Source organism: Hippocampus zosterae, chromosome 8 (genome assembly GCF_025434085.1).
Source record: "Hippocampus zosterae strain Florida chromosome 8, ASM2543408v3, whole genome shotgun sequence".
Taxonomy (NCBI): Eukaryota; Metazoa; Chordata; class Actinopteri; order Syngnathiformes; family Syngnathidae; genus Hippocampus; species Hippocampus zosterae.
Genome location: NC_067458.1, coordinates 9,287,230 through 9,306,982, shown reverse-complemented (window position 1 = coordinate 9,306,982; position 19,753 = coordinate 9,287,230). Strand labels below are relative to the sequence as shown.

Here is a 19,753-nt window from a genome sequence, read left to right as displayed (position 1 = left end):
GTTAACACGGTGCTTTAAAATCTGTTTTTTAAAAAAAACACAATTTCATATGCACGTATTGCACGTCTTTGTGATGTGCATATTACACAGGCAATTATCGCAATGCCATTTTTGTGATATATTGTGCAGCCCTACACTGCAGTATTGATTTTTTTATGAGCTCAGCAGATAAAAATCACATGTGAAGTTACTGTTATCGTCACCTTTATTTGGTTGGCAGCAACAGCAAAACCAAGGCCTTTGGCAAATTTTCCAAAATAAAAAAATAGATACTGTGCTAACATCACACTGCTTCCTACAGTCAAAACATTAGAAGCCTACTCATTTAACACCATAGGTACAGCTTTTCTTTTTTTTGTGCTGTACAAGTTTGAAATACCCACACTTAGTACAGTAATTTACATGTAAAGGTTTATACACAGTATTCTCATGAAATAAATATTGAACATCATCAAATCCCAAATTTTACTGCGCTTGAAACTGTATTGATTTCCATTGAGCCTTGAATCTTTATTTTTTTTGAACCCATGAATTCAATGGCCCCTGAATATTTCAAACTATCAGCCTAAAACACATTCAAAATAAATTCACGTCACCCTCTAAAACTCACAACAAAACAAGAATTATTTGTGAAACTTCTGACCAAATACTGTAAATCCACTCGGACAATCACATTTCAAATTTGACCATGTTTGGTAACAACTAAGTCATAAAGGTTTAGCACTATAGTTGCTGTGTTGTTCCCATAACAGTATGCAAAAATTCAGGCCCCATACATTGGATATCTATGGCATAGCACTACCACCGGAGAAAGAGCACAACGTATCGAATGAACAGAGCAGACAGCATTGAACGCAACTATTCTGTGTTTATCAACTGACATTTCTTATCAATGCCATGTTGCCAATGCCACAAAATCTAGACAAAGGTTATCATTTGAAAGATACGATTCTGACATCAGACAGTTGAACACGTTCCCACTTGAAGGCACAAGACCAACCGAGATAAAGGAACGACAGAAACTTGAAACTCCTTGACTAAGTAGGGTTTGCACTATTGCTTAGCCCGCGTAAATTTAGAGTCTGGAGCTAGCAAGCCACATATTTTCAGATGATTTCAGATTTTGCGAACTATGCTATGCTATTAATATCGAACTAATCAGTAAAAACAGATTTTGTATATTTTGTATAAATCCATCAGTCTGAAGTTAACAGTATCGTCATGGCCTTGGAAATAAATGTTCGAAGAATAAACATTTTCAAAAATTGGGATACCATTTCGGTCTCGTCAAATACAAAAGTTTTGGGTGAAATTGAGCAAAGCAACATTAAGAGTAACATGTTTTACCAAAAAAAATTATGATGCCGTGCTAAACAAAAGGAGGTTGATGTTGTTTGATTGTAGTCAACAAAGTATTCATAATTTGGAGTGAATTGTGTTCCATGACTGGGCTACACAAATCTTACTTTAGGGACTTAATGAAGTGTGAGTCGCACCAAAATCTACTTGAGTAGAGAGGATTTTCGCAATACGTGCATGACAGAGATCTGAAATGTAGTGTTAAAAAAAAATTGAAGCTACGGATTGGAAATTATACGCTGAACTTACATAAAAGTTAAAATAGGGGAAAAAATAAATTTCAGCAACCAGAACTAAAAGATGGGCAGAAGAGTCAATTTTGGCGCGGGACCATTTCAACGTAGACAATATTGAGATAGCATACAATATGTATTTGTCTGAAAGCCAAAATGGCGCACATGTAGAGCATCTGCACGATGGGAGGAATTGTCACTGTGCTCAAATGTTGACAATGTTGTCATATTTCTCAACAATGATCATGTGGCTAGAGTCTATTTTACGACAGCTTATTTGTGCTTTCGAAAACGATGTTTCAGTTGGGCTCTCAGAATCAGTTACCATTCCGTCCGCAGTATGCATTCACTATTTTGTTTTTTTCCGACAGACATTTCAGTGTTTCTGCAATGAGGTCACAAGTGATCGCTCAAGAGTGCTTTCAACGGATGGATTTCAATGTTTTAGTGCCAAGAGAAATATTGCTTAGGAATATGTTTTTTTCAAGGGAAAACATCTCAAGCTATTAAAAATATTACAAAACTCGACAGTCATTTGCCCCATCAATTGAATTTTTAGTTGAATGTCCATCTTCAGTCACGGACCTAAAGATAAGAATATATTGAACACTTTGTTGTAGAATGCACTTGTGAGAATCATAACTATATATCTATATCTATACATCTATATCTCAACATATATAGATGTGTAGATATAGATATATAGATGTGTGTATACCATATATATCAGGATTGAGGTGCTTATCTAATCACCTTGTTGGGATTGCGTATTGTAAAGGTATTTCAGAATATCTATTGCATATTCAGATGCGTTTCCATGCTACAAAATATCCTGCAGGTAGTGCCGCCAAATAAAAATTTGTTTTCGTATTTGTCGATCTGAAAATTATATGTAATTGGTAAGAATGTGAATTCAGTGCTGTGGCAGCTGTCATGTAAGAGTTGAAAGCAGCTCTGCATAAGATCAGTGTACATTTCAGCATTTAATTTGCTGTGTAAAATAATTTTGTAATAGCCACATACTGTATATCAACAAAAACATGATGAAATGTGATTTTTTTTTTCCCTCCACAAAATTTGAAAATTACAAATTTCAGCTGCACCTGACTGTACAGGTCAACACTGCTGTTTCAAAATCACCAACTGCTTTATTGCCCATACTAAGTCGACAGTTTCACATTCCAGTTAGCTGGCAAGGCTTGCTCACTTTCTAAAACCTAAAGAAAGCATTATGGCTGTCAACAAATCAAAGGCCATCGACAACATCCAAACAAGTTTGGGGGTTGACGTTTTGGAAATATATTTTGCTCGCCCGATTTCCTCAAAATGTCATTTTGGTGTAATTCCAAATATATGACACCTTGACATTTGCAGAGAAACATAACAGTGAGATGGACAGGCTCAATGTCAAACAGCTGTGTTGTGCGGTCTAGAGTGAAAGCATTCTCAATGTGACTCTGCTTAAAAAAAATGATTCATTTATGCAAATAAATCACACTTGCAAATTTTAAATGGGATCATGGCCCAAAAGTAAGAACTTCAATTTTTCTGTTTTGTTTTTACTATTTCTATTTCATAAAGATGCACTGTATGTAGTGGTCAATGTCCACAGAGCGTCCTTGTATTGAACAAAATCCCACATTCAGATGGAGCAGGAGTTTGCCCTTTTCCGTGGTTTAGGTTTCCCAAAGTCCCTGTCATCAGCAGCACAGTGACTGAAGGAGCAAATTGTCTGTGAGAGCCTGCGCATGCCCAAGCGAAACACGCTATTGGACAAGCTGTAGATGACGCAGTTGCAAAAACTGTTGCTAATTGCTAGCCAAGTGGTAATGAAGGAAAGGGCTGGGCTGTCCAGGACATGGGAGCTTTCCAAAACAAAGTATATGATGTAGGGTAGCCAGAGCATATAGAACACGCTTGTGATACGGAAGAGCACCATCGCGTAGCGCCGATCCGGTCCCTGTCCTCCTTGATGTCCATCTCTGTCCCCATCAACAGTTTCCATCTCTTGGCTTGGAAATCGTGCCCGGCGTTCACTGATCTCCCTGTTGTGCTGCTGGCAAATGCGAAATATGTGGTAGTAGGTAAAGCAGACCACAAGTGCAGCAGGTGCATACAGCAGGCAGACCACAAAACCTGTAAAGAGGGCTGAGGTAGGCCAAGACTGTGCACACCACTCAAAAATGTCCCCGTGATAGCCTGGCTTGCCCCAGCCAAAGAAAGAGGGCAAGAAGACCAGGCTGGAGTAAACCCATATGAGGGTGATGCAGACCCGCAGACGGCACGGTGTCACCAGCTGGTTGTATGACAGCGGTTTCGTGATAGCCAGATAGCGGTCCACACTGATACAGGCCAAACAAGCCATTGAAACACTTTTGAGAACGGAGATGACGTAGCTGAAGACCTGACAGGTGATCGGCTCCTGGACGCTTGTAGGGTAGTGGAGCAGAGACAGAGTGGGCACCAGGCAGCTGAGACCAACCAGAAGGTCTGCGTAGGCCATGGTCTGGATAAAGTAGCTGGTGTTGTAGTGATGGAGCAGTGGCGCGCAGTGGAATACGAAGATCACCGTCAAGTTGCCGACAATGATGAGCACTGTCAGGAGGACGACAACAGCGGTCTCCAGGATGCAAGCCTCCAAACCTTCTTTTAAGCCCCAGCCTAAAGGACACGAGTGGTTCGAAGCACTGCCGGAAAATACCTCTCCACTGCTGCTGCTATTTGGTGTGAGCATCGGGTCAGTCGGCATGTCAGACAGATTCATTGTTCCGAGTTGGACCCGAGTTTATGGTACAACTTCCACAAGGCAATAGCATGAAACTGCAAATTGCCTACTCCTCTCCCACTGTTCCACGTCCCTGTAGCCACCTTCACTTAATCGAGCTTAATACGCTACCCTTGCTCTCTTTTACCTGACTATCACATTGATGAGTCTCAATCAAGGGAACACCGACAGGAGCAAAATCCTTGGGGCTTTTGGAGGGATAGGACGAGGTCCTGCTTTTCCACCGGCACAGCATGGTTCATGAAAAAGCGAGGTTGCATTTAAGAGTAGCGAGGGGGAGTGGGGGGCAGTGTAGAATTACAGCTGAAGTGAGCATCTGTCGTAAAGGTGAGATTCATGCTGCTTTGCTTGCCAGCATGGGGCCTTTATCGCCCATTTTAAAAGAGCTAACACCAAGAGGACGAAGGCATAAACTGTTTTCACAAAGATGCAGATGAAAGAGGTTGCGAGGGAAGAAACCTTATGAATGAAGAGCTTAATGTGTCAAACAAAATGTTTGCCGCTATGAATCGATTCCCGGAAGAAATTAAATAGGTAAGCAACATATTGGTTTCATTTGGCTCCCCGTTTCATCAAAAGTGATTAGATCATATTTGCTGATTGGAGTTGCCTTCGCAATTGACACAGGAATTTCTTTCAGAGAGGAAATCCTCTCTACTAGGGAATCTAGGAGCTAGAAGAGTAACAATCGTGTGTCGATCACGTCTTCAGTAAACGGACAAGTGGCACTGTATTCTGGTGATGCTGTGTTTTGTAATTCAACAGCAAGCTTCCCTTATTTTGGTGGTCCTCTTGTCACTGTCTGGAGCTCATGTATGCCTAACCATTGTGAGAGTCAAAACACAGACAGAGGCTAAAAAAAACATTGGGATCTCCGCAGGAGATAATGTCACAATTCTCTCAGCACAAACGGGCTGTTGAGCGTATCAAGGCAACCATGTGCAATCAATTTTTTTAAAAAAAGGATTAACAAAAAGAAAGAGCAAGTCCAAAGTACTGTACAATGTCTTTTCACACGAGTAGTGCTGCAAACATTTCCCTCGATGCATGAATCCAAGAGTGCAAAATTTCCTCTTCAAGCTCTTGAGGACAACAGGTGCATAAAAAAGGTCGTAGGGTCTGTTGAAGAACTGAAATGTCAGACTCCCATGCAGGCAGGTGAAAGGACTCTCTAGGAGCTACGAGGGGCCGGCTGAATAACTCAGCGCTCCACTCACTTGGACTCCTCAGCAATCCAGCGGCACACAGCGAGAGACTAGGGACAATCCACCGACCACTTTTTTCATCTCTTTCAACTCTTCTCTTGCATTCTTGTGTTGGTATTCAGAAGCACGTCAAATGGGGGAACTGGCCCATTTCCGCCCCCCCAGTGCCTCTTGTGACAACAGATTTTGTAACTTGCCTTTGCCTTTTAATGCAAAGCATTCTGTTGTGGAGGATTGGTGGGGCTCTGTCCAGCCTTGCCTTTAACTCTTTTCTCTTGATATGTCTGTCGCTGTAAAGAAAAAAAAAAATTGCTGCGCAACAAAAGGGAAATCCGCTCTAGCAGCATTAAAAAAAAAAAAAAAGGAAAAAGATTGAAAAGAAAAGTCTCAGTCCCAGATTTCGGTATTGTCCTCTGCAAAATATTCCTTGTAATTCGGGATCAGGATGAGCAATTTTCCTCAAATGTAAATCCGTTGTATCAGGCACAAAGACAACAATGGTCCTAAATGCAGAATGTACAAAGCAACTGAAAAAAATGATGACTACGCAGATGGAACTGTGCTAATTCTGCAGCAAGCGAAACAATGGGACGAAGAGTCCCTCAGCCCTGGTGCAGTAAGGAGAGATGCTGTGACTGGCTTACACTTCCTCCCTCGCTCCCTCTCTCTCTCTTTCTCTCTCTCTCTCTACACAGTGTTTTTAGCTCGCACACTCAATCTCTCTCTTTACACACACACACACACACACACCCACACCCACACACACGCACGCACACACGCACACACGCACACACACACACACATTCTATTCCTTGCTCTTTCAGCCTGTTCACTGTTCGGCGACTCCACTCCATGCTTCACCTGAGGCTCCAAGCCATTATTCTGCCCATCACAATAGCTTTTCTCAGTGGTAGATCTTCTAAATATTAGAAATATCTCACATGCTGTATATGAACTACAAGTCCAGAGGCTTTCTATTTTTCATTTTTCTTGTCAGTTTCCCACTTAATTTAATTTTGTCGTCCTTTTTCATCCCACACACAGTCTGTCACTTGTCTTGGGATGCAGCTCAAAATAATAAACTGTTTTCACACCACTGCATGTTCAAGTTGCATTCATCTTCAATTCAAACCATCTTCATGTCAACATTTATGGAATCCTTTTACTGACAGTCTGATTCAAATACATTTCACGTTCTCAGCCACCGAAACAAGAGCAGTGAGTTGAAGTAGTAAGACATCTGTGTCAACAAACATTCCTTCATGAAAAATTGTAGCATTGTAACATCTAAATCATCTGCTGTATATCTGCATGGCCATTATTTTGGACCGGAGCATTCCAGGTGAATCAAGCGTAGACCAGGGGTAAGAGAAATAATGGATTCTGAGATTCATTGGCTGCAGATGGAATCAATGAACACATTGGAAGATTTATTTAAGAAATTAATTAGTAATTAACGTAATCTAGGCGGGGGGAAAAAAGCGCGGAAGTCATATGGCTGTGCTAGACCCTAATCTCCACAAAACCAGTATTTCATTTGGAATTTTTGTCTGAGACAAGAAAAGATTATGTTGTCATATAGATAGCGCAGCAGCATGTCAGCCATGACAGGAACACTTCAGAAAACCAATGTCAGTGAAGACAGTTTGGCGCAACATCCCTAAGTGCAACTTCAAACTCTACAATGCAAAGCAAAAGCTGTTCATCAACAACACCCAGAAATGCCGTCAGGTTTTCCGGGCCCGAGTTCATCTAAAACGGACTGATACAAAGTGGAAAAGTCTTCTTTGGTCTGAAGACTCCACATTTCAAATTGTTTCGGGAAATTGTGGACGTCCTCCAAAGAGGAACACAACCATCCGGACTGTTATGAACGCAACATTTATAAGCCAGCATCTGCGAGGCTATCGGACATCATCGGGTTCCGCCTCCTTAGAAAATCCCAGCCAACCATTACAGTTCCCGCAAAGATTCTCTTGAAAAAATGAGCGCACACTCTCACACACATTTAGTCAACGCAGTCCTCTCAAACAAACCTTCACAAACAACCACACGAGACAGGCCGAGAGTTTTTCAGCAAAACAAACATCCGTCAGTGAGGTCTCGATTAGTGATGATGACACTGACGTACGAAAACCTACTTCCGTCAGTGCTTAGTCCGGCCTTTTGTTTTAGTTTCCCGTCAGTCGCCAATTCTCAGCAAGACAGACATCTATTAATGACAGACTGACGGACCATCCGGAATGCCCATTTTTGGTTATTTTATTCATTAAAGGAAAAAAACAAATTCATAGCAATCAGCCCTTGCCCCACCCCCCGTTAAATCGTGAACTAACTGTGGCTAATCATATTTTTTTGGAAAGCTGAGTGTCCTTAAGTGTTTTGAAAGGAGCTTATAAATAAAATGTATTCTTACTATTATTTTCACCCAAATCGGATTACCTTCAGACCTGTTCAATTAAGAAACCACTTCAATAGAACCAGTCAGGCAAGAAATGAGTCAGGCAAAGGATCTCAAAGCTGCAACAAAATGCCACGATCCAGCGAAAGTCAAGAAGAGATGAGAAATAAAGCAATTGACATCCATCATTCTGCAAAGGGTTACAAAGCCATTTCTAAAGCTTCACTCCAGTGAATGATGGCAAGCGCCATTATCCACAAATGGAGAAAACTCGGAACAGTAGTGAATCTTCCCACTACAAAAATTACCCCAATAGCACAAGAGGTCAAAAAGTAGCAAAAGACAATCTATAAAAATGTCCGTTGAGGTCAGTGTTCATGACTCAACAATAAGGAAGCGAAAGGACGAAAATGGTGTTCATGAAAGAATTCCAAGATGAAATGTACTGTGACCAAAGAGAACATAATACGCACTTTTGCAAAAATCATATGAATGATTCCAAGGACTTTTGGGAGAATATTGTATCGACTGCTGATACAAAAGCATATATTTTTTTTTGGAAGCTGTGTGTCTTGTTCAAAAATGAAAATGATATTTTACTTCAATTGATGATAACCATGGGTAATTGCAGTTATAAAAGTACCAAATAGCCACATGGCAAGAAAATAAGCAACATTTATCAGGAAAAAAAAGTTGCATCAAGATACGTTGATTCAAGATGCAATAATAAATCAAATCATAGCACTCTGAATCATTCACTTGAATCAAATAATGAGGTGGTGAGAGAACACCCCTATTGTAGAAATTGTGTTTTAAATGACCCGAAGATTGTTTTTTTACATTCCTATTTAATCAAAAGTATTTTTTTGTCTGTCAGTGATTAGCTGGGTTACCATTTTCTAAAATGAGTTTAGATATTTTTGGATCTATTGGTCAGTCAGATAGAAAAGAAACAGCTGGCACTCTGTAAGGAGCCAGTCAATGGAGAGATGAGCACAGTGCTGTTCACCTTTGGAGGTGGACAATGATGAAAAACACGACCAGAAGGCAACTCTTAATTATTCATTCTTCTACCAAAGTGAGCCAGTGGGGCCACTTGGAAGCAAAGGTGAATGGTTCCCACACTTCAATCCCGCGTCACACCGAGACCGAATTGTAATTTATAAACACTTGGCTTATTCCTTAAATTATTGTCATCATTGTAGGATGTACAAGTTAGGTTAATTTATACAGCATAACAACACCCTCCTAAAATAATGGCCCATTTCATTAAAAAAAAAAAACAATCTGATTGGATAATATCTACTCATCATTTCATTTCAGGGATTATTTTCGCGAAGGTAGCCAGCCTTCTGAGGTGATGTTTAAATTGACCAACGCCTATAGAAAAAGAACATTAAACTGACTAAAAAGTAAAAGACACACAAAAAAATATAAAGGATATACTTTTTCCCCTCTGTGTATTGTTTCAATAGTTTGTGTGTCATGATTTGTGTTTTTGTTTATTTAGTTTTGATCTGATTTAGTTTTATCATGTTCTTCCCGTGTACATATTTTCATGTCTCTCTCGTTAGGTGCGGGTGTCCACTTGTTCTCACCAGCCTGGCCCATGGTGTCTTCCAATCTGTTCCCTCAGCCACTCAAGTCTTGTCCAGGTGTTCCGTGTCTCATCCGTTTGCTTGTACTAACTTCACTCCTTTTTTTCCCCTCTGTATTTGTCAGTTCATTGGGTTTGCTTTCCTCAGTCCTTGTCAGTTGTCACGTCAAAATATATATATATATATATATATATATATGCGCGGCTGGATAGCTCAGTTGGTAAGGCATCGGTTTGGCATATGGGAGACGGGGGTTCGAATCCCGCTTGGGGCAAAAATGAGCACATAACACCATCCAGTGTGGGTCCTTGGGCAAGATCCTTCACGCTAATGCCTACCTCATACAATGATGAGAGACAATAAAACGAATGACATGCCGGCTCAGACGTCGCCCGGCCAAACAAGGTCTGCGTCAGGTGCTGGGGAACCAGAGCACCTTGATGAAAAATGGGCTACTGGAACAAAGCGGAGATGGGCGAGATGCGATAACATGGCTCTGTTGGAATGCTACTACTCAAGCAACCCTAGTCAGAGGGGTTACAACATGCAGAGAATGTGGGCTAAATGGTTACTTCGAAACCCACAGTCACGGTTGACCACGCTACAACTAGTAGCTCAGTGTTCCAACATCCACAAATGGCAACTGCTGTCACAACTTGAGATTGATGAGGTACAACGCAGGTTCCATGGTGAAGGGCCCCAGGCTGCCAGATCAGAGGAGGAGGTCATACAAGAGATTGGGAGGCAAGCCGCAATGAATGCAGATGATGAGATTGGGTGGCCAGCCCCAATGAATGAAATGCTGAGCGAGGAAGCAACTGACCTGAAAGCTAAGATCATGGCGAGAATGAAAGCTGGGCAACCTAGAAACCGATTACAACGGCATGTGAAGTACCATCTGAAAGTCTCATAGAAAGTGTGAATGCAGCACTGAGGGCGATCCCTACCATAACGATCACAGAAACCAATGAGCTGATATACGCTTCAGCATCAGTGATCCTGGAGACTCTGGGCTATAAGAGCAACCATGGAAGCCATGAGATACGTTACCCACCGTGGAAAAGACGGTTGGAGGCTAAGATCAAGGCGGCCCGGAAAGATGTGAGTCAATTGACGGAGGCCCAGAGAGGTGTGATGAAAAGGCGGATACCCGAGAGGTACATCCAGATGACCATACCTGAAGCACTCAAAACTGCCAAAGGCTCCAAGCCTTATCCAGTCGACTAAAGCGGTACACGAAAGAGAATTTTATTGGCATTAATTTAAATGAATTTTAACGGGATAAAATTTTTTCTCCCGAGATTAACGCGGCACACGTCACAAGCGGATGTTACGTTGCTCTATAAATACACCAGAACAAAACAACAAGCGCGCTGCAGAAGTCCACGCCCATGTCTGTTTTGACAGCCACGGCAGCACGAGACACCGAAAACGGATACTTAAAGAGTTTATGAATGGAAAGTTTACTTTTAAAAAGTTGCCCGATTGCTCCACTGACAAGACCAAAGTTATCTGTTCTTCTCTCTCTCTGTATCATACAGGTATACAAAGTATGTCACTGACACGATTGTTACTTGTTTGGAACTATTTTGTGTGGAAGGTTATAGTGTTCTGCGTCCATATAAATAGAGCGGGTGGAGCTTCTCTGTGTTTGTCTGACAGTGATAGCGACATCCTCTCCGTGAGCCGTCACCTTACCGTGGTGGAGGGGTTTGTGTGTCCCAATGATCCTAGGAGCTAAGTTGTCTGGGGCTTTATGCCCCTGGCAAACAGGTCCTAGGTGAGGGACCAGACAAAGCACGGCTCACAAAGCCCCTTATGAAAAATAAAATCGATGGTACTCGGTTTCCCTTGCCCGGACGCGGGTCACCGGGGCCCCCCTCTGGAGCCAGGCCTGGAGGTGGGGCTCGTTGGCGAGCGCCTGGTGGCCGGGCCTACACCCATGGGGCCCGGCCGGGCTCAGCCCGAAGAGGCAACGTGGGTCCCCCTTCCCATGGGCTCACCACCCGTGGGAGGGGTCAAAGGGGTCGGGTGCAATGCGAGCTGGGCGGCAGCCAAAGGCGGGGACCCTGGCGGTCCGATCCTCGGCTGCAGAAGCTAGCTCTTGGGACATGGAATGTCACCTCTCTGGCAGGGAAGGAGCCCGAACTGGTGTGTGAGGCAGAGAAGTTCCGACTGGATATAGTCGGACTTGCCTCCACACACAGCCTAGGTTCTGGTACCAGTCCTCTCGAGAGGGGTTGGACTCTCTTTCACTCTGGAGTTGCTCACGGTGAGAGGCGCAGAGCAGGTGTGGGCATACTCATTGCCCCCGGGCTCAGTGCCTGTACATTGGGGTTCACACCGGTAGATGAGAGGGTTGCCTCCCTCCGCCTTCGGGTGGGTGGACGGGTCCTGACTGTTGTTTGTGCATATGCACCAAACAGCAGCTCAGCATACCCACCCTTTTTGGAGTCCTTGGAGGGTGTGCTGGACAGTACTCCTGCTGGGGACTCCCTTGTTCTACTGGGGGACTTCAATGCTCACGTGGGCAATGACAGTGAGACCTGGAGGGGCGTGATTGGGAGGAACGGCCCCCCCGATCAGAACTCGAGTGGTGTTTTGTTATTGGACTTCTGTGCTCGTCACGGACTGTCCATAACGAACACCTTGTTCAAACATAAGGGTGTCCACATGTGCACTTGGCACCAGGACACCCTAGGCCGTAGTTCGATGATCGACCTTGTGGTCGTGTCATCGGATTTGCGGCCGCATGTTCTGGACACTCGGGTGAAGAGAGGGGCGGAGCTGTCAACTGATCACCACCTGGTGGTGAGTAGGCTCCGATGGTGGGGGAAGTCAAGTCAAGTCAAGTCAACAGTATTTATAGAGCACTTTCAAACAGCCATCGCTGCATACAAAGTGCTGTACATGGAGCGATTTAACATATACAATAAACAGTAAGACGAATCAGTAATAAGTAATAAGTAATAAGGCGGTAGAAAGCACCAAGCAGTAATATCAAGAGCAAATCTAAGTCATGCTGAGTCAAACGCCAAAGAATACAAGTGAGTTTTGAGGAGGGCTTTAAAGATGGGCAGCGAGGAGGCTTGCCGAATGTTCAGTGGGAGGTCATTCCAGAGAGATGGACCAGCAACAGAAAAGGCTCGATCCCCTCTGAGCCTCAGTTTAGTTCTTGGTACGTCTAGCAAAGACTGGTCCACAGACCTGAGGCGCCGGGCAGGGGTGTAGGGGCGTATGAGCTCAGAGAGGTAAGGTGGCGCGAGATTATTCAGAGATTTGAAAACAAAGAGGAGGATCTTAAAAATAATTCTAAAATGAATGGGGAGCCAGTGAAGGGATGCCAAAGTAGGAGTTATATGCTCCCTCTTACGAGTACCAGTCAAGAGGCGAGCAGCGGCATTCTGTACCAGCTGAAGGCGCTTGATGGAGGACTGGCACAGGGCGTTGCAGTAATCAAGCCGGGATGTGACAAAGGCATGAATTACTGTCTCAAAGTGTTCATGTGAGAGGAAAGCTTTTATTTTGGCCAGCTGTCTAAGGTGAAAGAAGCTGGATTTAACAACGGCACCAATTTGCCGATCGAGTTTGAAAACACTGTCCAGTTTAAGTCCCAAGTTTGAGACCGTTGATTTCAGATAAGGAGATAGGGGATAGGATAGAGGAAGATGCCGGTCCGTCCTGGCAGACCCAAACGTATTGTGAGGGTTTGTTGGGAGCGTCTGGAGGAATCCCCTGTCAGAAGGAGTTTCAACTCCCACCTGCGACAGAGCTTTTCCCATGTTCCGGGGGAGACCGGGGACATTGAGTCCGAGTGGACAATGTTCCGTGCCTCTATTGTTAAGGCAGCCAATCTGAGTTGTGGCCGTAAGGTGGTTGGTGCCTGTCGTGGCGGCAACCCTCGTACTCGCTGGTGGACACCAGCAGTAAGGGATGCCGTCAAGCTGAAGAAGGAGTCCTATCGAGCCTTTATGGCCTGTGGGACCCCAGAGGCAGCTGACGGGTATCGACTGGCCAAGCGGAACGCAGCTTCGGTGGTCGCCGAGGCAAAAACCCGAGCATGGGAAGAGTTCGGTGAGGCCATGGAAGCCGACTTCCGGACGGCTTCGAGGAAATTCTGGTCCACCATCCGACATCTCAGGAGGGGGAAGCAGTGCACCACGAACACTGTGTACAGTGGGGATGGGGCGCTGCTGACTTCGACTCGGGACGTTGTGAACCGGTGGGCAGAGTACTTCGAAGACCTCCTCAACTCCACCAACATGCCTTCCTTGGAGGAAGCAGACCCTGGGGACTCTGAGGTGGGCTCTCCTATCTCTGTGGTTGAAGTCACCGATGTGGTTAAAAAGCTCCTCGGTGGCAAGGCCCCAGGGGTGGATGAGATGCGCCCAGAGTTCCTCAAGGTTCTGGATGTTCTGGGGCTGTCCTGGTTGACACGCCTCTGCAACATCGCATGGTCAACGGGGAGAGTGCCTCTGGATTGGCAGACCGGGGTGGTAGTCCCTCTTTTTAAAAAGGGGGACCGGAGGGTGTGTTCCAACTACAGAGGGATCACACCCTCCGCTAAGGTCTATTCAGGGGTGCTGGAGAGGAGGGTCCGTCAGGAAGTCGAGCCTCAGATTGAGGAGGAGCAGTGTGGTTTTCGTCCCGGCCGTGGAACAGTGGACCAGCTCTACACCCTTAGCAGGGTTCTCGAGGGTATGTGGGAATTCGCCCAACCAGTCTACATGTGTTTTGTGGACTTGGAGAAGGCGTTTGACCATGTCCCTCGGGGAGTTCTGTGGGGGGTGCTTCGTGGGTATGGAGTACCGAACCCCCTGATACGGGCTGTTCGGTCACTATACCACCGATGTCAGAGTTTGGTTCGCATTGCCGGCAGTAAGTCGGAATCGTTTCCAGTGGGGGTAGGACTCCGCCAAGGCTGCCCTTTGTCACCGATTCTGTTCATAACCTTCATGGACAGAATCTCTAGTCGCAGCCGAAGCGTTGAGGGGGTCCGTTTTGGTGGCCTCAGTATTGCATCCCTGCTTTTTGCAGATGATGTGGTGCTGTTGGCTCCTTCAAACAGGGCTCTCCAACTCTCACTGGAGCGTTTCGCAGCCGAGTGTGAAGCGGTTGGGATGAAAATCAGCACCTCCAAATCTGAAACCATGGTCCTCAGTCGGAAAAGGGTGGAGTGCCCCCTCCGGGTCGGGGGGGAGATCTTGCCCCAAGTGGAGGAGTTTAAGTATCTTGGGTTCTTGTTCACGAGTGAGGGTAGGAGGGAGCGAGAGATCGACAGGCGGATCGGTGCAGCGTCTGCTGTGATGCGGACGTTGTATTGGTCTGTCGTGGTGAAGAAGGAGCTGAGCCAAAGAGCGAAGCTCTCAATTTACCGGTCGATCTACGTTCCAACCCTCATCTATGGTCATGAGCTATGGGTCGTGACCGAAAGAACGAGATCCCGGATACAAGCGGCCGAAATGAGTTTTCTCCGCAGGGTGTCCGGGCTGTCCCTTAGAGATAAGGTGAGAAGCTCGGTCATCCGGGAGGGGCTCCGAGTCGAGCCGCTTCTCCTCCACATCGAGAGGAGCCAGATGAGGTGGCTTGGGCATCCGATTCGGATGCCTCCTGAACGCCTCCCTGGTGAGGTGTTCTGGGCATGTCCCACCGGGAGGAGACCCCGAGGAAGACCCAGGACATGCTGGAGAGACTATGCCACCCAGCTGGCCTGGGAACGCCTCGGGATCCCCCGGAGAGAGCTGGAAGAAGTAGCTAGGGAGAGGGAAGTCTGGGCTTCCCTGCTAAAGCTGTTGCCCCCGCGACCCGGCCCCGGATAAGCGGTAGAAGATGGATGGATGGATGGATGGATGGTAGCGACGTAGCGAAAAAAACGTCTCCAGTGTTGTTATCGAACCAAGTGTAGTCATTCGAAATGAGGTCTACACAAAAACTGTAGAGAGACTTCCGCACAAGAAGGACCAACACAATCAACATAGCCTGACTGTGTTAGGTGGAGTGACCCCACCCCCTCCCTTCAGAATGGTTTGCCCCAGCAGCACGGGGGAAGTGCGTGCGCTTTTTTGTACGGCGGGCAGTTTTGAATACAGCGGCACATAATGAACACTGGTGTCCGGTGTCTCGTTATTCTTCAACAAACATACAGAAACAGACTACTGTGTTCAAAGTAAACTTGAGAAAAACGAAGTATGCAACCATGGTTTAAATCTACTATAGGCTGAGTACTAGTTTACCTTAGATGTACACTTTATAATGTTATGTTACTCTGTTTTGATTTATCAAAAAAGCTGTTAAAGCAGCTGTTGTGTGACAAAATATTGTTTTCACTGTTGTTGATGGACAGTAATACTGTGTGAGAGTTTATGTGTGAATAACTGCTCCAAGTGAAAAATGTTCATGTAAAATTGAAAATCGAAATTGTTATTTCAGTAAACATTTGCATTTGGCACATAGAAAACTGATTCATGATTCCATGTTGATGAGAGCATTAAAACCGGAAATAGGACAAAAAATGTAAAAGGAAATTCAGAAACGATAAAAAATGTGTGAGTAATCACGATTCATTTTTTAGTCCATTTGAGTTAATTATGACAGTTGCATTTTTAATTAGATTAAATATTTTAATCGTTTGACAGCTCTAATATATATATATATATATACAGCCATACCTCAGTTTTCGACCATAATCCATTCCAGAAGGCAGTTCGAAAACCGAAACCACGTTCTTATTAAATCTTTATTGAACACGTCTGCTCACAATGGAGCGCTACACAAGGAAGCATCACTTCCTCGTCTACCCGAGGAAGCGTCATTTCCTTGTGTAAGGAAGGCGGAGGAGTCAAGTGGCGCATTCAAGTGCGCTCAGTTTGGTCGAAAACCAATTTTCAGTCGTAATCCGAGGCATAAAAAAACTCGATTTGGTCAAGAACAGAGACGTTCGAAAACCCAGGTTTGACTGTATTTTCTTTTTTTTTTTGGGGTGCAATCCTGCCTTGCCTCCCTGCTTTTGGGTCCACGACCACCCTATACTGTGATATAATTAATTCAAAGAAACTATGCACAGTACAATAGAGATACAGAACAGCGAGTCCCTTGTCAGAAGTCTTAGGCGCATTCCCAACACACATTTTTTTCAAATAAATCTGTTAATTTAAACAAAATAAAGCCCATTCTCGCACAACATTCCCTTCAGAAAAAATTTATTTCTCCTCATCTGCCCAAGTCCCCAGACTACATGTGATACTGGATTTAGCCCAAACACTCCCCGCCTGGATGATACATTGCCTCCAAATGACAACTCAGCCCTAAATTCACAATACCCAATGTCTATTTCCGACTCCCTCACGGATTTCACAGATAAGATGAACAAGCTTGTCAATAATGGAATTCTACTCACACTACTTCCTTCCACCATGTTTTCACCTTTACTTCCCATCATTCGCCTAGCCCGAGACTCACCAAACGGCTCCTATTAAACATCTAACCCCACCAAGATTCAGCAAACAGCCACCTGCATGCTGACCTCCCTCTTTGCTCATAAAGAATCAAAACTTTAGACCGGTCTGATATGTTCTGGGTCCAGACTGCATTTTCACTATCAATAATGTTTGTCCACAGAAAAAGTCAGGAACCAATGAAGCAAAGGAAGCTCTGTGTATTCCTGTGATTAGAGATGACAGAAGGTTAGCTAAGAACTGAGAAGAAATTAGTTTAGAACGATGAACATAGTTGGGATAGGATGTTGCAACGGGTGACCTATGCACTGAATTGCTAATGAAATTCACTGTCTACAGTTGACGATTTTTCTACATATCATCGATTTCTTGTTGCAGCCCTATTGTACTATACATGGAGTGCTTGAGTAAATAAATGCGTTAAAGAAGAGCCTAAGGTCAAACACAGGCTACCAGCTGAAATCACCATTCATCATTTTCCATCTCCTACCATACAGTGATGAGGACCTGTCCGACCACTCATGCTGAGATTTTTATATTCATTATTGTACCTCCTCTTGTCCTTGCTGCATGTAGGTCATGACACATCTCTTATTCATATGTAAAGTTTGGATGTAAATATTTCATTAAAGCAGGTGTCACCAACATTTTTGAGGGTGAGAGCAACTTCATGTGTACCGATTGTGTGAAGGGCTACCAAATTGATACACGTCTGAAATAACATATTTGTCCAAAATACCTTCAATAATATGAGGATGTGTTATTTTTAATACTTGATGATTTAAATTGTCAGACTTTGAACGTGTTTCGAAATGTCTCACAGTACTGCCAATGTTTGCATTTTTAAATCATAATTTCTACTAGCAAATCACAATGTCCAGGCACTGGCGGGCTACTCAAGTGGTCTTCACGGGCTACCTGGTGCCCGCGGGCACCATGTTGGTGACCACTGCATTAAAGGCACATAGGAATAGACAGACTATTGGCTTTTGATTTGTCTGCTGAGGCTCAAAATTCCACAACAATTCAGCAGATGTTTGTCTCCTTTAATGTCATGATAAATATATGCCATATCTTGGTCAAGGTTTATCATCAACACCATCTGGTGCACGGTCCACAGCCTTCTTTACGCATAGGAAATGAAATGCATTATTTGTAGTTGTACTGTATACATGTGTGAGTGTGTCTGTGTGTGTGTGTTTTAATAAAGCTGGTTTGTTTTGGAAATGTGTTATACTGCATACTGTATACTGTTTGGCTACGCTCAGCAGGGAATGTGACACAGAAATGCTGTGACCAGGGAAGATGCTTTAGGCTGGATCTCCTTAATCCGAGCTGTCATATCAGTGTCAGGATGACTGGAAGGCGATGCCAACACACATGCAGACCCACGCGTGCACAATGCACTGTAACAGTGCTAGTAAAGTACTGTGTCGTATTTTACAAATGCGGTCAACATTTTGAATGAAAGCTATACAGATTAGGAACACATGAAGTTATACCGTGGCTATGTATTTCTTTTTTGAGATGCATATTTCCACTTGCCTATACACTCCAGTTTGTTTGCAAAAACACATACAATCAGAGGAGAGATTCTTTCCCTATAAGTGAAATTCTTAAGGATGTGAAGGAAGACAAGAAAGTTATTTTCTGGTGCCTAGTGGCCCATGCAATGAATAGCTAAAGGGCTGCATTACAGTGACATATGGAGAGCTGGGACAGAAAGGGGGAGGGGGAGCATGAATAGACCTGGGGTGTAAAGAGGGAAGGATGGCATAGGTGTGATTAGGCTGTACAGTGACCATGGAGTGGAGTCGATCCCTATAAGTGCGGAGGAATAGCGGGGCATGTGCTTTTTATTGAGATACTGTAATTGATGAGAATTTGGACCATTAAAAGGTCAATATACCGTAATATATTGTAACTATGTTCCAATTTGTTCAAGAACGGCTTATTGAGTTTTTCATGCGTGGCTTGATCGGTCATAATTAATTAGTTAAGCTTGCAGAAATGCCTTCCACTTTTGTGGCAACATTTTCAACACATGGGTACATCTATGATGGGTCCACCGAGACATAACGTGTGTAATTTACTGCTGGACAATAGACGTGCAAGCGAAGGATGGAACTGTTTCATGATATTAGAAATAAAATGACATCCACGCATGCTAAAGGTAAATGCTGTTAGACCATGTCCAAGCAGCTTGATGTTGCTCTGACATATTATTCAGAAATTTAGGATGAATAGGACTGTTGCCAGCCTCCCTGGAAAATTGATGACAAATTGAAGAGATGGAAAACACAAATGGAAAGAGAAGAGCACAGGACAACCTCCACATAAATTTAAAAACTCCACGGTGACATCAGTGTCAGATTTCAGTATCCGTCGTCATTTGAGCCAAAGTAGAGGGAGACTACCAAGTAGGACACCACTGTTGAGAATAAATTAAAAAAGCAAGACGGGAATTTGCCAAAGTACATGTTAACAAGCAACAGAGATGCTAGGAGAAAGTCCTTTGGGCAGACCACACCAAGGAACATATTTTTGTTTACCTTTACTCAAGCAGGTTAAAAAAAACAAAAGAACTCAACTAATATCAGCATCAACTCTATGTTCACCGAAAAAAATGAAGCATACAAAGAAAAGAACACTGCCTCTAAAAATGCCACATCTTCTCCAAACCTGTTTATGAATTAGTTTTTTTAGACCATTCCGTGA

The 19,753-nt window shown here is 44.1% G+C and overlaps 3 protein-coding genes across 4 annotated transcripts in view; 1 reads left to right on the top strand and 2 right to left on the bottom strand.

The window, feature by feature from the left end:
* The window catches only part of rabgap1l (RAB GTPase activating protein 1-like), a 118,026-nt gene that overhangs the window by 66,209 nt on the left and 32,064 nt on the right, over positions 1–19,753 (bottom strand). The gene's annotated exons all lie outside the window — the stretch shown is intronic.
* Positions 188–6,201, bottom strand: gpr52 (G protein-coupled receptor 52). Its single transcript, XM_052073945.1, has one exon. The coding sequence runs from the start codon at positions 4,354–4,356 to the stop codon at positions 3,235–3,237; it is 1,122 nt and encodes a 373-aa protein (XP_051929905.1). The 5' UTR covers positions 4,357–6,201; the 3' UTR covers positions 188–3,234.
* The window catches only part of LOC127605991 (uncharacterized), a 41,614-nt gene continuing 36,416 nt past the window's right edge, over positions 14,556–19,753 (top strand). The window contains exon 1 of the mRNA XM_052073951.1: positions 14,556–14,770. Coding sequence (XP_051929911.1) covers positions 14,702–14,770 — 69 coding nt within the window. The 5' untranslated portion in view covers positions 14,556–14,701. The remainder of the gene's footprint in view (positions 14,771–19,753) is intronic.

Bases quoted from the DNA above. Each gene is read 5' to 3' on its own strand.
- gpr52 (XM_052073945.1), bottom strand. From the start codon at position 4,356: ATGAATCTGTCTGACATGCCGACTGACCCGATGCTCACACCAAATAGC.